At 45.9% G+C, this 14,204-nt stretch overlaps 1 protein-coding gene across 4 annotated transcripts in view; it reads right to left on the bottom strand.

Annotated features, from left to right (window-relative positions):
• Positions 1 to 2,637: 2,637 nt before the first annotated feature.
• LOC309360614 (caM kinase-like vesicle-associated protein) overlaps positions 2,638 to 14,204 on the bottom strand; it is a 45,997-nt gene continuing 34,430 nt past the window's right edge. For 3 of the 4 annotated variants that reach the window (XM_081895275.1, XM_081895276.1, XM_081895277.1), the window contains exons 4-11: positions 11,830 to 11,904; positions 10,925 to 11,063; positions 10,612 to 10,732; positions 10,361 to 10,436; positions 9,745 to 9,881; positions 8,732 to 8,810; positions 4,731 to 4,818; positions 2,638 to 3,842 (exon numbers count right to left, since the gene is read on the bottom strand). In XM_081895275.1, the coding sequence (XP_081751401.1) occupies positions 3,639 to 3,842; positions 4,731 to 4,818; positions 8,732 to 8,810; positions 9,745 to 9,881; positions 10,361 to 10,436; positions 10,612 to 10,732; positions 10,925 to 11,063; positions 11,830 to 11,904 (919 nt within the window). In that variant the 3' untranslated portion in view covers positions 2,638 to 3,638. Of the gene's footprint in view, positions 3,843 to 4,730; positions 4,819 to 8,731; positions 8,811 to 9,744; positions 9,882 to 10,360; positions 10,437 to 10,611; positions 10,733 to 10,924; positions 11,064 to 11,829; positions 11,905 to 11,991; positions 12,153 to 14,204 lie in introns of those variants that run through there. The other variant, XM_081895278.1, reaches the window with a different exon arrangement.

Here is a 14,204-nt window from a genome sequence, read left to right as displayed (position 1 = left end):
GCGGCGGGGTCGGGGTCTTGGCCTCCTCTCGGGTTCCTTGAGGGGAAAGGGCGCTCGGGCGGGCACGGAGGGGAAGCTCAGAAGGGGAACCCCCCCCGCACGCCCCACTCGGGTGGTTCGGCTCGGCCGGCGGGGCGGGGCTGCGGTGCCTCCTGGGAAATGTAGTTGCCGGTCGCCTGGAGGGGCGAGGGAGCACGTGGCTCCTGATGTCGCGCAGAAGCACGTGGCCGGAGGGGGAGGGGCGGGAGGATCTCGCGCAGAGAGCAATGTACCGGACAGGACGCAATCCAGGATGGAGATAGACGCAGTGCCTTTTTTCTAAAAAAATGTTTAGGGGTTTTCCCATTTTCCTACTTATATCGAAATACTGCCCCTCAATGATGGGGTGCAGCGCTGGATCTCGCGTCGCGCTGAGGGAGCCAGTGTTTGTCCACAAGGAACGCAACGGAACACCGTGCTGGAAACCAGGGCTCACGGAAACGCCGCTTACCTTCCTGCCGCAGTGGTACCTATTTATCTACTGTACTTGCACTGGTGTGCTTTTGAATTGCTAGGTTGACAGGAGCGGGGACAAAGCAACGGGAGCTCCCCGGTTCAAACCACAGTGCCACCCGCTCCCTCACCACTTCCACAACATCTACCAGAGCTTGGATTGGGGCCTGGATGGATCTTTGCTCCTCTTGGCTAATGAAATCCATCAGGGAGCAGATCTATGTGGGCCCAGGGGGTGGCAGTGAAAGAAGCGCTTCTTGAGACACCATCCCTAGATCCTAAGAACTTAAGTAATCACCAGCCAGTTGCCAATATCCCTTTCTTAGGCAGTGTTCTTGGGTGGGTGGTCACTGACCAGATCCAGGAGCTCTAGATCCATTTCAATCAGGGTTTAGGCCTGGTTTTGGCACAAACTGCCCTGGTCACTTTATATGATTACCTCTGCCAGGAGAAAACTAATCCTCCTTGATTTCTTGGTGGCTTTCCATTTCATCAACCACTGTATTCCCCTGGAGTTGCTTGGGGACTGTTTTTCAGCAGTATGGGACCTTCAAAATGAGGTCCTTCAAAGCTCAATTCTATCCCCCATGTTGTTTAATATCTATATGAAGCTGCTGAGTGTAGTCCAGAATGCTCTTCCTTTCCCCTGCAACCATAGCCAACCACAATGTATCTGGGATTTGGAAAACCTCATGGTAGAAGAGGCAGCTTCAGTTGGTCCCAACCATTTTCTTTAGGGAAATTTGTGTTTCAGATAAGAGACTGAACATAGGAAGAAAAGGAAGTGGCATGGAGACAGCTTAGTTTGAGTCAAGAGTCTCTGGCTGTCCATTTTTAATTACTGAGGTTTTACTGTATAACATAAGGAGAAAGTGCCCAAGAGTGAGAAGAGAAGAAAGAGCAAGAGAAGAGGCCTCCGGCATCCCATTCTCACAAGAGCTGAGCAGGTGCCTGGGGGCAGCCCCAAGCAGGACCCGAGGGTCTCAGCCGCCTCCCCATAGGTGATTCCCAGCAGCTTAGAGGCAATACTGCCTCCAAAACGGAGACAGAACATTGTTGACATGACTAGTAGCCGTTGTCCACCATGAATTTGTCTAATCCTCTTTTAAAGCCATCCAGATTGGTGTCTCTCACTATGCCTTCTCATGAGAGCAAATGTCATAGTTTACCAGTGCCCTGTGTGAAGAAGGACTTTCTTCTGTTCTGAATCTTCCAACATTCAGCTTCATTGTTGGGCTGTAGTATTATGAGAAAAACTTCTCACTATCTGCTTTCTCCACACCAAGCATCTTCACACATATTCTCCACCTCTGTTGTGGCCCAACTCTTGCTTCTTCTTTTTCTGAACCCTGTCTGCGTGGGAGAGTTGCTCTTGAGAATTTCATCTGGACCTTTTCCAGCTCTACAATATCCTTTCTGGACCTTTTCGAGCTCTACAATATCCTTTTTGACGTTATACCAAGTGTGGTTGCAGCACAGATATGTATAACGGCATTGTGATATTGGCAGTTTTATTTTCTGTTCCTTTCTTAATGACTCCTAACATGGAATTTGGCTTTTCAAGCTGCCACATGCTGCTCAGCAGCATCACCAGCCCATCCACTACAACTCCATTCCTTGTCAGTCACCACCAGTTGAGACCCCATTACCAGATATTTGAAATGGGGGAATTACACACTTGCTTCCAGGACAGCATGTGCCTAGGCTGGCTTGAGCTCAAAAAATCACATTTTTAATTTTTTAAGAATCTATGAACAGAAAGGCCAATGTCATTCTAGTTTATTCCTTTGGTTTGATCTAGGGAGGTACTTAAGACCTTGGGAGAGCCATTCCCAGTCACTAGAAATACTGAGCTAAGACGGACGAACAGGCCATTTTAGTATAAGGAAGCCTCCCTCTGTGCTTGCTTTTCTCACATTTGGCTTGCTTCAGCCCCAGAAGATTCCTCTGCTGTTTAAAGAAATAAGATGGCAGCATTATCGCAGGACTACAGATTACATAATCAAGCCAACAGAAAGCAGGGAACTGTATTTACTATATACAAATGGGGGGGTTAGAATTCAAAATAGGCCCTTCTCCCACACCTTGTTTAAGGATTCCAGTACCAATTACCTCAATAATAACGCTCACCATCAACAAAAAGAGATCAATAACCAGAGACTCTGTTTATTTTTTATTTCCCAGAGCTGCCCCAGGAGAGGGGAAAGACAGCACCAGGGGAGGGGCAGCTGGGAGGTTTCTGTATTAAAATAGCATCTTCATAAAACATGCAGCTGGCTTAGACATGCACCTCTCTTGCCCCTCCTTGCACAGTCCAGTTGAGGTTGGGGATCCAAACCAGGAGGGCAGTCATCTGTAACAAGTTTCCCACCTGGCTGCTGCTGCTGCCCCTGCTCAAAGTGAAATGCAGGACTGGGCAAATAGAACAGGGAAAGGCTGGGAAACGGATCCTTTCTCCATGTAATGGATTCTTCTCCAACACTTGCTTCACTAGCCTGAAACTGCTTCCCATTCCATTATTGGCTGATGTTTGCAAATGCTTGGCATATCCCAAGGCCCCCGCAAATAGGAGGACAAGGTTTCCCCTTCTTGGCTCATACTTCCAGCTTCTTTGTGGAGGAAGGGAACTCCTCTGAAGCCATTGTGACATCGCAAAGGCAAGGATGCAGATGTGTGGGATGCGGATCCGTGAGGCCTGGGAGAGACAGTCACTCTGCAAGGCATTCCGCATTTGCGTTGGGGTGGTGGATGCAATATGGCAAGGGGCACAGCTGGCACCCACTACTGGGGAAGGCCTAGGAAGAAGTCTCCCCCCCCCTTCTGCTCAGACAGGTGCATTTTCCAGGGAGCTGGGGGTTGGGTAGCTGACCACCACCCTGTCCTACCATATTTCTTATGCTCAGTCCACCCTTCCCATACACATCTCTGTGGGGTCGGGTCCATCTCTCCTTTTGGTTGCCTGTCTGTCCAAACCAAATAGCTCTTGCTCCTGACCAATGGCAGGGGTGGGGGGAGGGAATAACACTGCTAAGGGTCTCCCTAGTTCCTTGCCCTATAACTACCCTAACTACTGTCCCACAGACCCCACCCACCCCTTCCAAGAGCAGAGAAGGCATCAGTATATGGGATCGGGGAAGCAGGGGCCATTATTCCTCCGCCTCTGTGACTTCCTCTATCTTGCTCTGCTGCTCCTGCGGTGTGCATGGCGTCTCCAAACGTTCGGCCAGCCTGGGTGCCTCAATGGTGACCTCATGAGCAACGCTCATGGAGGAACGCGGAGTCACGGGCAGACGGCCACCGACATCGGGAGCCCGGAGACGTTGCATGAATGTAGTAACACGAATGGCTTTCTGCAAAAAGAAGGGCAATGTCAAATAATGGCCCCCAGCCCCCCATTTTTTCCTGAGTCTCTTGGTGACAAGGGGTACGACAGGCAGAGACATTCATAGCCTAGGCTGCCAAAACTGGTAAGCAGGACAGAGCACAGCGCCATCTCTGACCTGCTTGCCATGGTTCCAGGGAAGCTGTCTACAGATTTCCTGGAACCATTGGCTTTGAAAGACACATCATGTCACATCGAATTGGGTTGCTGATGCATAGGAAAAGACTGAAGAGCCTCAGACTCAGCTAGCTCATCCTCCTCCTTTCACCCTGAGCTTGAGGCCAGAGCCACAATGGAAAGGTTGGTCCCATAGGCCTGGCCAGCACTTCATGTCAACTTAGTCTGTGCCCCAGAACACTTCCTGGTTCCCTAGACTCCCCTGCAGTGTATCTGCTTCCTACAACATCATAATTCTTATTACTGCCTAGATCAGAGGTCTTCAGCCTGTAGGTCAGAACCCACCAGTGGGTCATGAGGCAGCACCAAGTGGGTCACAGCAAAATTGTTGCTGCCCAGTTGGATTCCAGCTAAGACTGACTGGACCACATGCAGTGTGGTCAGGACACATTCTTCACATGGGACACTAATCTTGTTTGTTTCCACAAGTGCTGTAATATTTCAGGAGAAAGGCATGAGCTGTTTTTTAATAAGATACATATTTTTGACCGATCCCATGCCCTTCTTCCTCCAACTCTGCCTCTGGTGAGGGAGCTGCATTTGGAGCCAGGGGACTCTGATCAAAATTGCTGGATTTCAATAGCCTCTCAGCCTTTTGGCTAAGATAAAGTGGCTGACCACTGCTCTCTACTCCCCTTCATTCCCCACAGCGCCCCCATGTGACATGTGACTCACTCACCCTCCATTTGGCCTTGGCAAAGTTCTTTTCAATCTGGGCGCAGACCCCTTCCTTGAGGTTCTTTTCAGAGGCAATGTTTCCAGATATCCTGAGAGGTAAAGAAGGTAGAATTGCAGGTGAGAGAGTGTAGGCTATCAATAATACAGGGACAATTCAGTGTTTTTACCACCTGGTTTCCTAGTGTTCTTAGACAAGAACCAGAAATAAGGAAAAGGCTCTGGGGACACCTGCAAGTTGGCACGGTTGTGGGAGGCATATTTAGTTAGTATCTCTACCAAATGTAATACTGTAGTAAAAAAACAGTCAGTGAACACCAATGACTACATACAGCTTATGGGCCAAAGGACTATCTAAATGAAAATGTATTTGCTAGTAGAACCTAGGAGCAGCCATTGAGGAGGCCCTCTCCCTCCCAAGGTCTTGCCAAATTCAAATGTTAGCAGGTCAGAAAAAAACCTCTCCCAATGATCTGTGCACCTGAACATACCTTATGGAGCCCCAGAGAGAGGCTGGATGTGGTATGAAATATTCCCTCTTGATGGACTGATTGAAAGTCCTAGGCAGGAAACCAGATTCATACCCATTGCACAAGTCTGTCACCTCCAGAGAGTGGTCTGTACTTGGGTATGTTCTTTGAGATCAGAATATAACTGCAGTGACAAGGAGCATAAGTACACCCTGATAGGTCTCGAAATACAGTGGTGCCCCGCAAGACGAACGCCTCGCAAGACGGAAAACCCGCTAGACGAAAGGGTTTTCCGTTTTGGAGGCGCTTCGCAAAACGAATTTCCCTATGGGCTTGCTTTGCAAGACGAAAATGTCTTGCGAGTTCCTGCGGGTTTTTCCCCCTCCCCCCTTTTCCTAAGCCGCTAAGCCGCTTATCAGCTGATCCGCTGATAAGCCACTTAACAGCTGATCGCTAAAAGCTGCTAAACCGCTAATAGCGCTAATCCGTTAAGCTGTCAATGGGCTTGCTTCGCAAGACGAAAAAACCGCTATACGAAGAGCCTCACGGAACGGATTAATTTCATCTTGCGAGAAATATCATGAACAACATCTTAAAAGACGGAATCATGCTGGACTCTTGTAAAGACAGCCTTATTGCATGAATTCCAAAACAGGGAACGGACCATCTACTTATTAACAACTATAGGCCTATCGCACTTCTAAATAACGATTATAAATTATATGCAAATATTCTAGCTGAAAGATCCGAAAAAGTCTTCCAGATGATTATACACAATGACCAAGCTGGCTTTTTGCCCGGGAGACACATTCATAGCAACACTAGAAACATCATAAACTTATTAGAGTATTTAGATTTAAGAATAGAAAAGAAGGCAGTCTTAATGGCTGTAGATGCTGAAAAAGCTTTTGACAGGGTCTCCTGGAAATTTATGAAAGGTCTATTATCTCATATGGATTTTGGTATACAGTATATAAAAGGGATTGAAGCAATATATTCAAAACAAAAAGCTAAAATAATAAATGGAAATATATCACAGGAGTGTGAAATCAGTAAAGGGGTCAGACAAGGCTGCCCACTATCCCCCTTAATCTTCATATTAACATTGGAAGTTTTATGTAAACGAATTAGGGAGGAAAAAGAAATAAAAGGGATTATGCGGGGAAATAGAAGTTACAGAATGAGGGCATTTGCTGACAATTTAATTATAACTACGGAGCAACCAAAACAGAGTTTTAACAAAGGCGTTGGAAATAATACATGGCTACGGTAAAGTTGCGGGGTTTAAACTGAATCTAAACAAGACAAAACTATTAGTTAAAAATCTGTCGCCAGATGAAAAAGCAGAATTAGAAAAAATAATACAAATTAAAATCTACCCCAAAATCAAGTATTTAGGATTATGGATAACACCAAAGAATATTAACTTATATGAAGATAATTATACCAATTGTTGGAAAGATATCAAAAGACAGTTGGAAACATGGACTAGGTTAAATTTATCATTCTTGGGCCGTATTTCGGTAATTAAAATGATAGTTTTACCAAAGCTACTCTTTCTATTCCAAATGATTCCAATTATAGGAAAGACCAGCAGTATCGACAAGTGGCAAAAAAGAAATTTCTAAATTTTTGTGGAAGGGTAAAAGACCAAGAGTTAAGCATAAGATATTAATAGATACTATAGAAAGAGGTGGCTACAGGTTAACGGACTTGAAGCTATATTACATAGCCTCATGTCTTTTCTGGTTGAAAGATTGGTGTACATTAAAAAATTGGGATATTTTAGATCTAGAAGGCCATGATACCTGCTTTGGGTGGCATGGCTATCTTAATTACAGGAAGATAAAGGCGCATAGGAGTTTCTCAAACCATATAATATGAAATTGTATGGGTATACAATACATACCCATATATGGTATGGGAAAAATACAAAAGATATTTGGAACAGAAAACCCCAAGATGGAACTCTCCACTAGAAGCAATCACTGTTAAAAATAATAATAATAACATCAAAGAGAACTGGATAACGTATAACACAATATTCAGGGAGGAAGAGGGTCAACTATTATTGATAAGTTATGAGAAAATAAAAGATCACTTTTCTAGTTGGCTAGAATACTTCCAGGTGAATGAAGTGTTCAGACAGGACAAGCAGATAGGTTTTGAAAGAGCCTGCAAGATTTGAAAGAGAACTACTGAATAGTAAAACCAAAATAAATAAATAACAAATAACAAACAAAATATTGTTGTATGTAATTTTTATTTCTCGGTTGTATTTTGTGGTGGTATGGTTGCGTTTTTTGTGATATAAAATCATTCAATAAAAATTATTAAAAATAAATAAATAGAATAAGCATTCCCAAACATGGGAATGCCTCACGTGCGGAATAATCCCAGGCATGCCTACTCAGAAGTAAGTCCTGTTCATTTCAGTGGGGCTTACCCCAAGGTATGTGTGTCTTGGACTGTAGTACTAAGACAGTGTTGTTTGACTATGGCCCTATTATTATTATTATTATTATTAGTAACATTTGTTAGTCCCACTTTGGTCTTCTCTTCCTAGAAAGGAACACACAGAGAGTGGCTAGTTCACCACCATATGCAAACCAGCACTTGCAGTTTGTTTCTCTCTCAAAAACACCATCAGGAGTGGAAGAAGAAGAGAAGAGTTTGGATTTGATATCCCGCTTTATCGCTACCCTAAGGAGTCTCAAAGCGGCTAACGTTCTCCTTTCCCTTCTTCCCCCACAACAAACACTCTGTGAGATGAGTGGGGCTGAGAGACTTCAGAGAAGTGGGACTGGCCCAAGGTCACCCAGCAGCTGCAGGTGGAGGAGCAGGGAAGCGAATCCGGTTCACCAGATTATGAGTCTACCGTTCTTAAGCACTACACCACACTGCTCTCTATGATTTTTCTTGGCTTCCTGCTTGCCAGGGCAAGCCCAAGTCATTTGGCTGCCTCAAATGGACAAAGTAGCACCCTTCTCCTATTCCATGTTCAGAGGTCAGCTAGTCTTACTTCAATGCTAGTATTGGGATAATATGCCCCGCCATACCTGCAGGGAGAAGGGTAGTTATGAGGGTGCAGGGTAGGCCTCCTGGCACACTCAGTTCACAAAAGAAGGGTATGTCCAGGGGGCTCAGGGGGAAGAGCTGCAGGGCTGTTCCCATTGCTCCTCAGAATCTGCTGCCTGAAGCCATTGCCTCAATCTTCGTAACGGTAGAACTGGCCCTGTGGTTCATAGTTAGTTCAGCAGAAACAGCTTATGGGTGCTGGTTCACACATAGTACTAAGCCAGTCACTCCAGTTTGTTAATGAAAGGCAGGAGGAAAATACGGATGGGGAAGAAATGGGGCAGATTATAGGCATGTTTTCCACACACATTCACAGATGTCCTGCTAGTATTGATAGAATTTAGTTTCATTCATAGTCATCTAATAAATGCTGCAATATGTAATAAACAACCAATTTTCCCCCGTGCACATGTATGTTGAGGGCCCAGGGAGGGCCTCATGAATGGTGAATTCTCACCAGATATGTCCCAGTGCCTCCTGGGCAGTGATTCGTTGGTCCTGGTCAACTTCCATAAGCTGTGACACCAACTTTTTGGCTGCATGGGAGAAAGGGAAAGGGTGGTTGGGTGGGAAACATTAAAGAAAGTGAACAATCGTCGTCTCTGTCCCCCGTCCCCCCTCCCCATGACCCAGAGCAAGGTTGGAATACATGTTCCATGGTAGAATGGACTTTACCATTTCAAGTAACAAGAGGAACATACATTTTGAATTCCTTATGTAGTTTTGGGGGTGGAAAGAAAACCACCACAGTGAGGAGTGTGTGAGATACCCAGCCTCATATAGCCAACATGCTAAACTCTAATTAATGCATGAAGGGGTTAAAACCATAGAGTAAGCTGTCCTGCCAGGCTTATATTAGTCCTGCACTTTTTGTGATTGAAAATCCGCTGAGGCTCTCTTGCCAATGAGTACAGTCGTACCTCGGCTCCCGAACGCCTTGGGAGTTGAACGTTTCGGCTTCCGAACAATCGAAAACTGGGAGGGTTCCAGTTTTTGAATGTTCTTTCGGAAGCCAAAAGTCCGATGGAGCTTCCACAGCTTCCAGTTGACTGCAGGAGCTTCCTGCAGCTAATCAGAAGCCGCACTTTGGAAGCTGAACATTTCAGAAGTCGAACGGATTCTGTTCAACTTCCGAGGTATGACGGTACTTGCCCCAAACCCGGATCTTGGCATCCAGGGAATTATCCTTTTATTATAGGATATCTGTTTTCCTTTTAACCAAATCAACCCCCACAGAAGATTGTGCTAAAAGATGCTCTCCCCATGTGTGCTTTCTTCATTCATTCATTTAAACAAACAGACAGAGTTTTATATTAACAACCAATGTCCTTCCCACTTGAAGCCTGAAATCGCCCACTTTCCGTCTTGGGATTCTACTGTCTCATTCATTGGCATGTCTAGACTAGGCTAGAGGAGTCTGGTCAGAATTGAGTCAGTTCCCAGAGTCCTGGCCAGGCCTCCCTCTCTTACCGGCAAGGGAGATGTCATCCCAATAGGGGGAGTCAAAGTCGTAGTCCCCAGCCAGAATTTTGCGGAATATCCGGCGGTTGTGGCTGTTGCTGCTCTCATCATCTGTGTCATCGTAGAACGGGGGGTTCCCAGACAGCCTGTTTTTTGGGGGGGCAGGTAATAGGGGTGAATCAAATCATTACAAGGCAACAGAAGACTTGGACCCAAGCAATTCTGAATCAAACACATCATTGAAATAATCATATATTCTACCTCCCAGGGAATAGCCTCGCTAAAGGAGATCCAGTGGGGGTAGAGTTGAGTGGTTAAAAAAATAAATAAGAATATGGAAGCATCTAGTCTCAGGAATCAGCAGTAAAAAATATGGCCAAAGAAAGGCAGACAGGAAGAAATGAGTCTTCAAGGAACATCTGAAGACCTGCCCTGAAGGCCCTGTGCTTTGTGTCTGCCAATCTCAGAGGCCGTACCTGTGGGTCAGATGTCTGGCGAACCATGTCTGTCAAGCTTGTTGTGAGACTGCCACTTTGGCCTTTCCTAGGTTCCTTTCTGCCCGCCTTTTCCACACACACACACACACACACACACACACACACACACAAATGCTGGTGGAACTCACAGAATAAACATGATAACTCCAACAGCCCAGCAATCAACAGGACGTCCATAGCGTTGCCGAGCAACCACTTCAGGAGCTGTGGGGAGAGACACATATGGGTCAGAGGGGGAAAACATTTAAGAGCTGGTTAAGACAAAGCTCCTAGTTTCTGTCAATGTGCCATGAAGGCCAGTTAGAGCTGTACAGGGGAGGAGAAATCATGCCTCTTAGTTTTTAATCCAGCTCTGGGAAAGGGAAAGACATATCCATACCCAAATATTCAGGGGTCCCGCATGGTTCTGTGATGGCCCCGTTCTCGAAGCGTGAGAGGTAAAAATCCCGCAGTACCACCTTGGAGCGATTGTTCTGGTTGTAGTACATGAGATTCTCCAGCTGGAGGCAGCAGAGACACAGGTGAACAAAGTTAGCCATCATCTCTCCCCAGCCCTAAAACGGTACAGTGCAGTACAATGTATTTTGGGTCCCTCTGGGCCTTTTCCTCTTGTTGGAAGAGTGAAAGGCCCATCAGAGAGAGGGAGGTCACTCTGAGCATGTCAGGCCTGGGATCCAGGAATCTTTCCTTACCTTGAGATTGCGATGAACAATGCGCAGGTTATGTAAATAGGCCAATGCCTCCAGCACCTGCCGGACAACATTGCTGGCATCCTTTTCCGTGTAGTAGCCCTGGTCCAGGATCCAGTCAAAAACATCCCCACCAGTGGCCCTGCAGGCGACACACAGAATTCAGCGTGAGTTGTGGAATCAACGGAAAGAGGGCAGCACACCCCATTCCCCGCTGGGCACTGCTGGATTCGGAGTAGCCAGACAACAGAATGGATTGCAGAAACGTGACAGCCCAAGTGATTCCTACGTTGCTCTTCCAAAGACTAGGACCCTGGGAGATCAGAGTTCAAATCCCCACTCAGCCACAATGCTCACTGGGGGACCTTAAGAGAGGCAGCCAGCCTGACCTACTTCACAGGGTTGTTGTGAGGATAAAATGGACAAGCGGTGGACCATGTTTGCTACCTTGAGTTCCTTGGAGTAGCAGAGATGTGCAAACATTCAGAGGCAAAAGTGGGCAGAGCAGCTAATGCAAATGTTACTTTTGCAAAGTGAGATCGCTTTAAATATGCCCCTGTCTAGCCTCCACTTGGCAAGTGAGAGGCATTATCAGAGTTCAATGACACAGCCCAACCAAGCAATTCTCAATACCCAGTCAAGCGCACACAAACACCTAGCATGGTTTAATCAGCTTTACACAAATTGAAATGGCACTGGCATTATTTCTGTGATAGTAAGTTGTTTTTAACTGCTTTTAACATTGTACTTTAATTGTTCTAACCTGCCCCAAGCCCTTCAGGTGGGATGAGGGTGATGATGACGTTCAGGGCAGGTGGAAGGGCTCCTTGCCCTCTCAACCAGCTGCTTCTTGGGCACATTTGTGCCTGACATGTCATAGTACGCCTACACCTCCCAGTGAAACTTACAGTTCCTGGATGATGTAGAATTCCTTCCTCGTCTCAAAGGTGTCAATCAGTTGCAAGATGTTGGGGTGACTCACCCTGGAAGAAAAATGCAGAGATGCATTAGCTCCTGTCCTGCTCCCTCCACGAGTATCCACTCCCCACTCCTCCGAACTGCTTCAGTACCAGCCCAGTCCTCCATCTCCTCTCTCTCCTGATCTGACTTCTTCCACCATTCTTGCTGCCTGTCCCCTGCGAGTTTGGCTTTGTTGTTTGCACCTGAGGGACCATTTGTGCAAAGACCAAGTCAGCAGAAATCCCAGCCAGCCCCCAAGGCCCTATTCAATAATGCATGCCTGGCCTTTAGATCTCTAAAGAGGCTAAAAAACAGCTCTGATAATGTCAGGTTGAGCAGGGAATCAAGTGCACAGCTTTGATGGTGGCAAACAGAGATGCGGGGAGGGTTGGCTGCTTGCAATTTGGGATGGAAACAGGCGAGGGGCTGCCACCTTTCCCTTTTGGCTCCCTCTGCCTTAGGCTTTCTTTCTTTCTTTCTTTCTTTCTTTCTTTCTTTCTTTCTTTCTTTCTTTCTTTCTTTCTTTCTTTCTTTCTTTCTTTCTTTCTTTCTTTCCTTCCTTCCTTCCTTCCTTCCTTCCTTCCTTCCTTCCTTCCTTCCTTCCTTCCTTCCTTCCTTCCTTCCTTCCTTCCTTCTTTTACATCTACCTGCCTTGCAGAAACGGAGACTCGCTTAAAGAGAAATATTAATAGTCCTCCTTTCCCCCTAGCAAATGCTAGCACAAAATGACGGTGAGAGTTATGTGAGTGCTCACATGGGTTGGGCTGTGCAACTACAAAGCAGAAACAGGGATATTTTCCAAATGATTTGACAGTTAGCACCTCAAGTTAAGGTTGTCTTTAGCAGGCATGAAATCTGTTGCCGTTAGCAGCAAAATTAACTGTAAAAGCTAGGTTTAACAGCATGGGCGTAGCCGGGGGGGGGGGCAGGGAGGCAGCTGCCCCCCCATCAAGCAAAACAATAAAAAAACTTAACTAATTGAGGTTCTGTCCCCCCAACAGGGAGTCTGCCCCCTGGTGCAGTTAAAAGCAGATTAGGCATGATTTTCAAGGCTGGGTGTGGCATGAATAGAAAGTGGCAAGGGCCCTCTCTCCTCACACTTCAACTGCACTCTGTGTTGGTATGGGAAATCACACATCCTCACAGAACACTACACATGTAGTTTCATCCACAGCCTGAAGAACTTGGGAACCCCACACAAACCCCGTTTTATTCTGTTTTTAATCTGTTGGGGGCTGCCCAGAGTGTCTGGGAAAACCCAGCCGCATCGCTGGGGTATAAATAATAATAATAAATAATAATAATAATAATAATAATAATAATAATAATAATAATAATAATAATAATTAACTTTGAATTTTGTGATACATTGGGGGGTATAAAAATATTAATGAAACAATCACAGTGCCAGAAACCACTGGGATTATAAATGCCACTTAATGTTTGTTTTGCAGTTCTCAGCAATCTTTCAGCGCTGCAGCATCTACCGTCTGGAACTGCCTGCCAATTGACATTAGACAGTCACCTTCACTTTATTGTTCTTGGTGTCTGCTAAAAGCGTTTTTGTTTAAGCAAGGCTGCCAAGATGTGTAAAGTTGGCATGTATTTTAATATGTAATTTTATTTTGGGGTGTGTGTGTGTGTGTAATTGGTGGCTTTACTTACAATTTGTTAAGTCTTATTTTTAACTTCCAGTTGTTACTGATGATTTTAATGTCATTTTATATCTTCCATAAGCTGCTTAGAGGTTTTTATGATTAGGTAGTATACAAATTCTTTGTTATAAATTTAATAACACAAATAATACAAATGCCCCAGACCACACAGGGGAAGTTCATATTCACCCACTTACCACAGGGAAGGGAGGGGGCTGTGGAGACACTTCTAGGCTGTAACACAGGAGGCGGACCCCTCCTCCCCTGCGCAGTGGGCTGGAGCCCTACCTGTCCTGCCGCTTGTGGGACAGATTGACACCCACCTGTCAGCCACTTGGCATCACAATGACATAAAGTCACAGGCCTTTTCTAAGCTGTGCTCTTCAGAAGACTTGCTCCAGGATCACAAAGGAGTTTGCACTGAACTTGCTCTTAAAATGGAGCGCCCCCTCCATTTTAGAAGGGCTTTAGTACAAACACCTTCCAGATCCTGGAGCAACATACGTTCCTCTCCTCCTTGTTTACCAGGAACAGCTGAGCAAGAAGGATATTTGGTGAGCCAAAACTGGCCCATACGCCAGAGGGTCCTCACCTTTGGTGCAGTATAAGAACCAGGCATTTCACATTTGGCACACCTTGTGGTTATTCCACCAGGATGTCCTGCCTTC

The sequence above is a fragment of the Podarcis melisellensis genome (genome assembly GCF_964234715.1).
Source record: "Podarcis melisellensis genome assembly, chromosome: 17".
Lineage (NCBI taxonomy): Eukaryota > Metazoa > Chordata > Lepidosauria > Squamata > Lacertidae > Podarcis > Podarcis melisellensis.
Note: the sequence above shows the minus strand (reverse complement) of the source record. Positions and strands in the feature narration are given on the sequence as shown.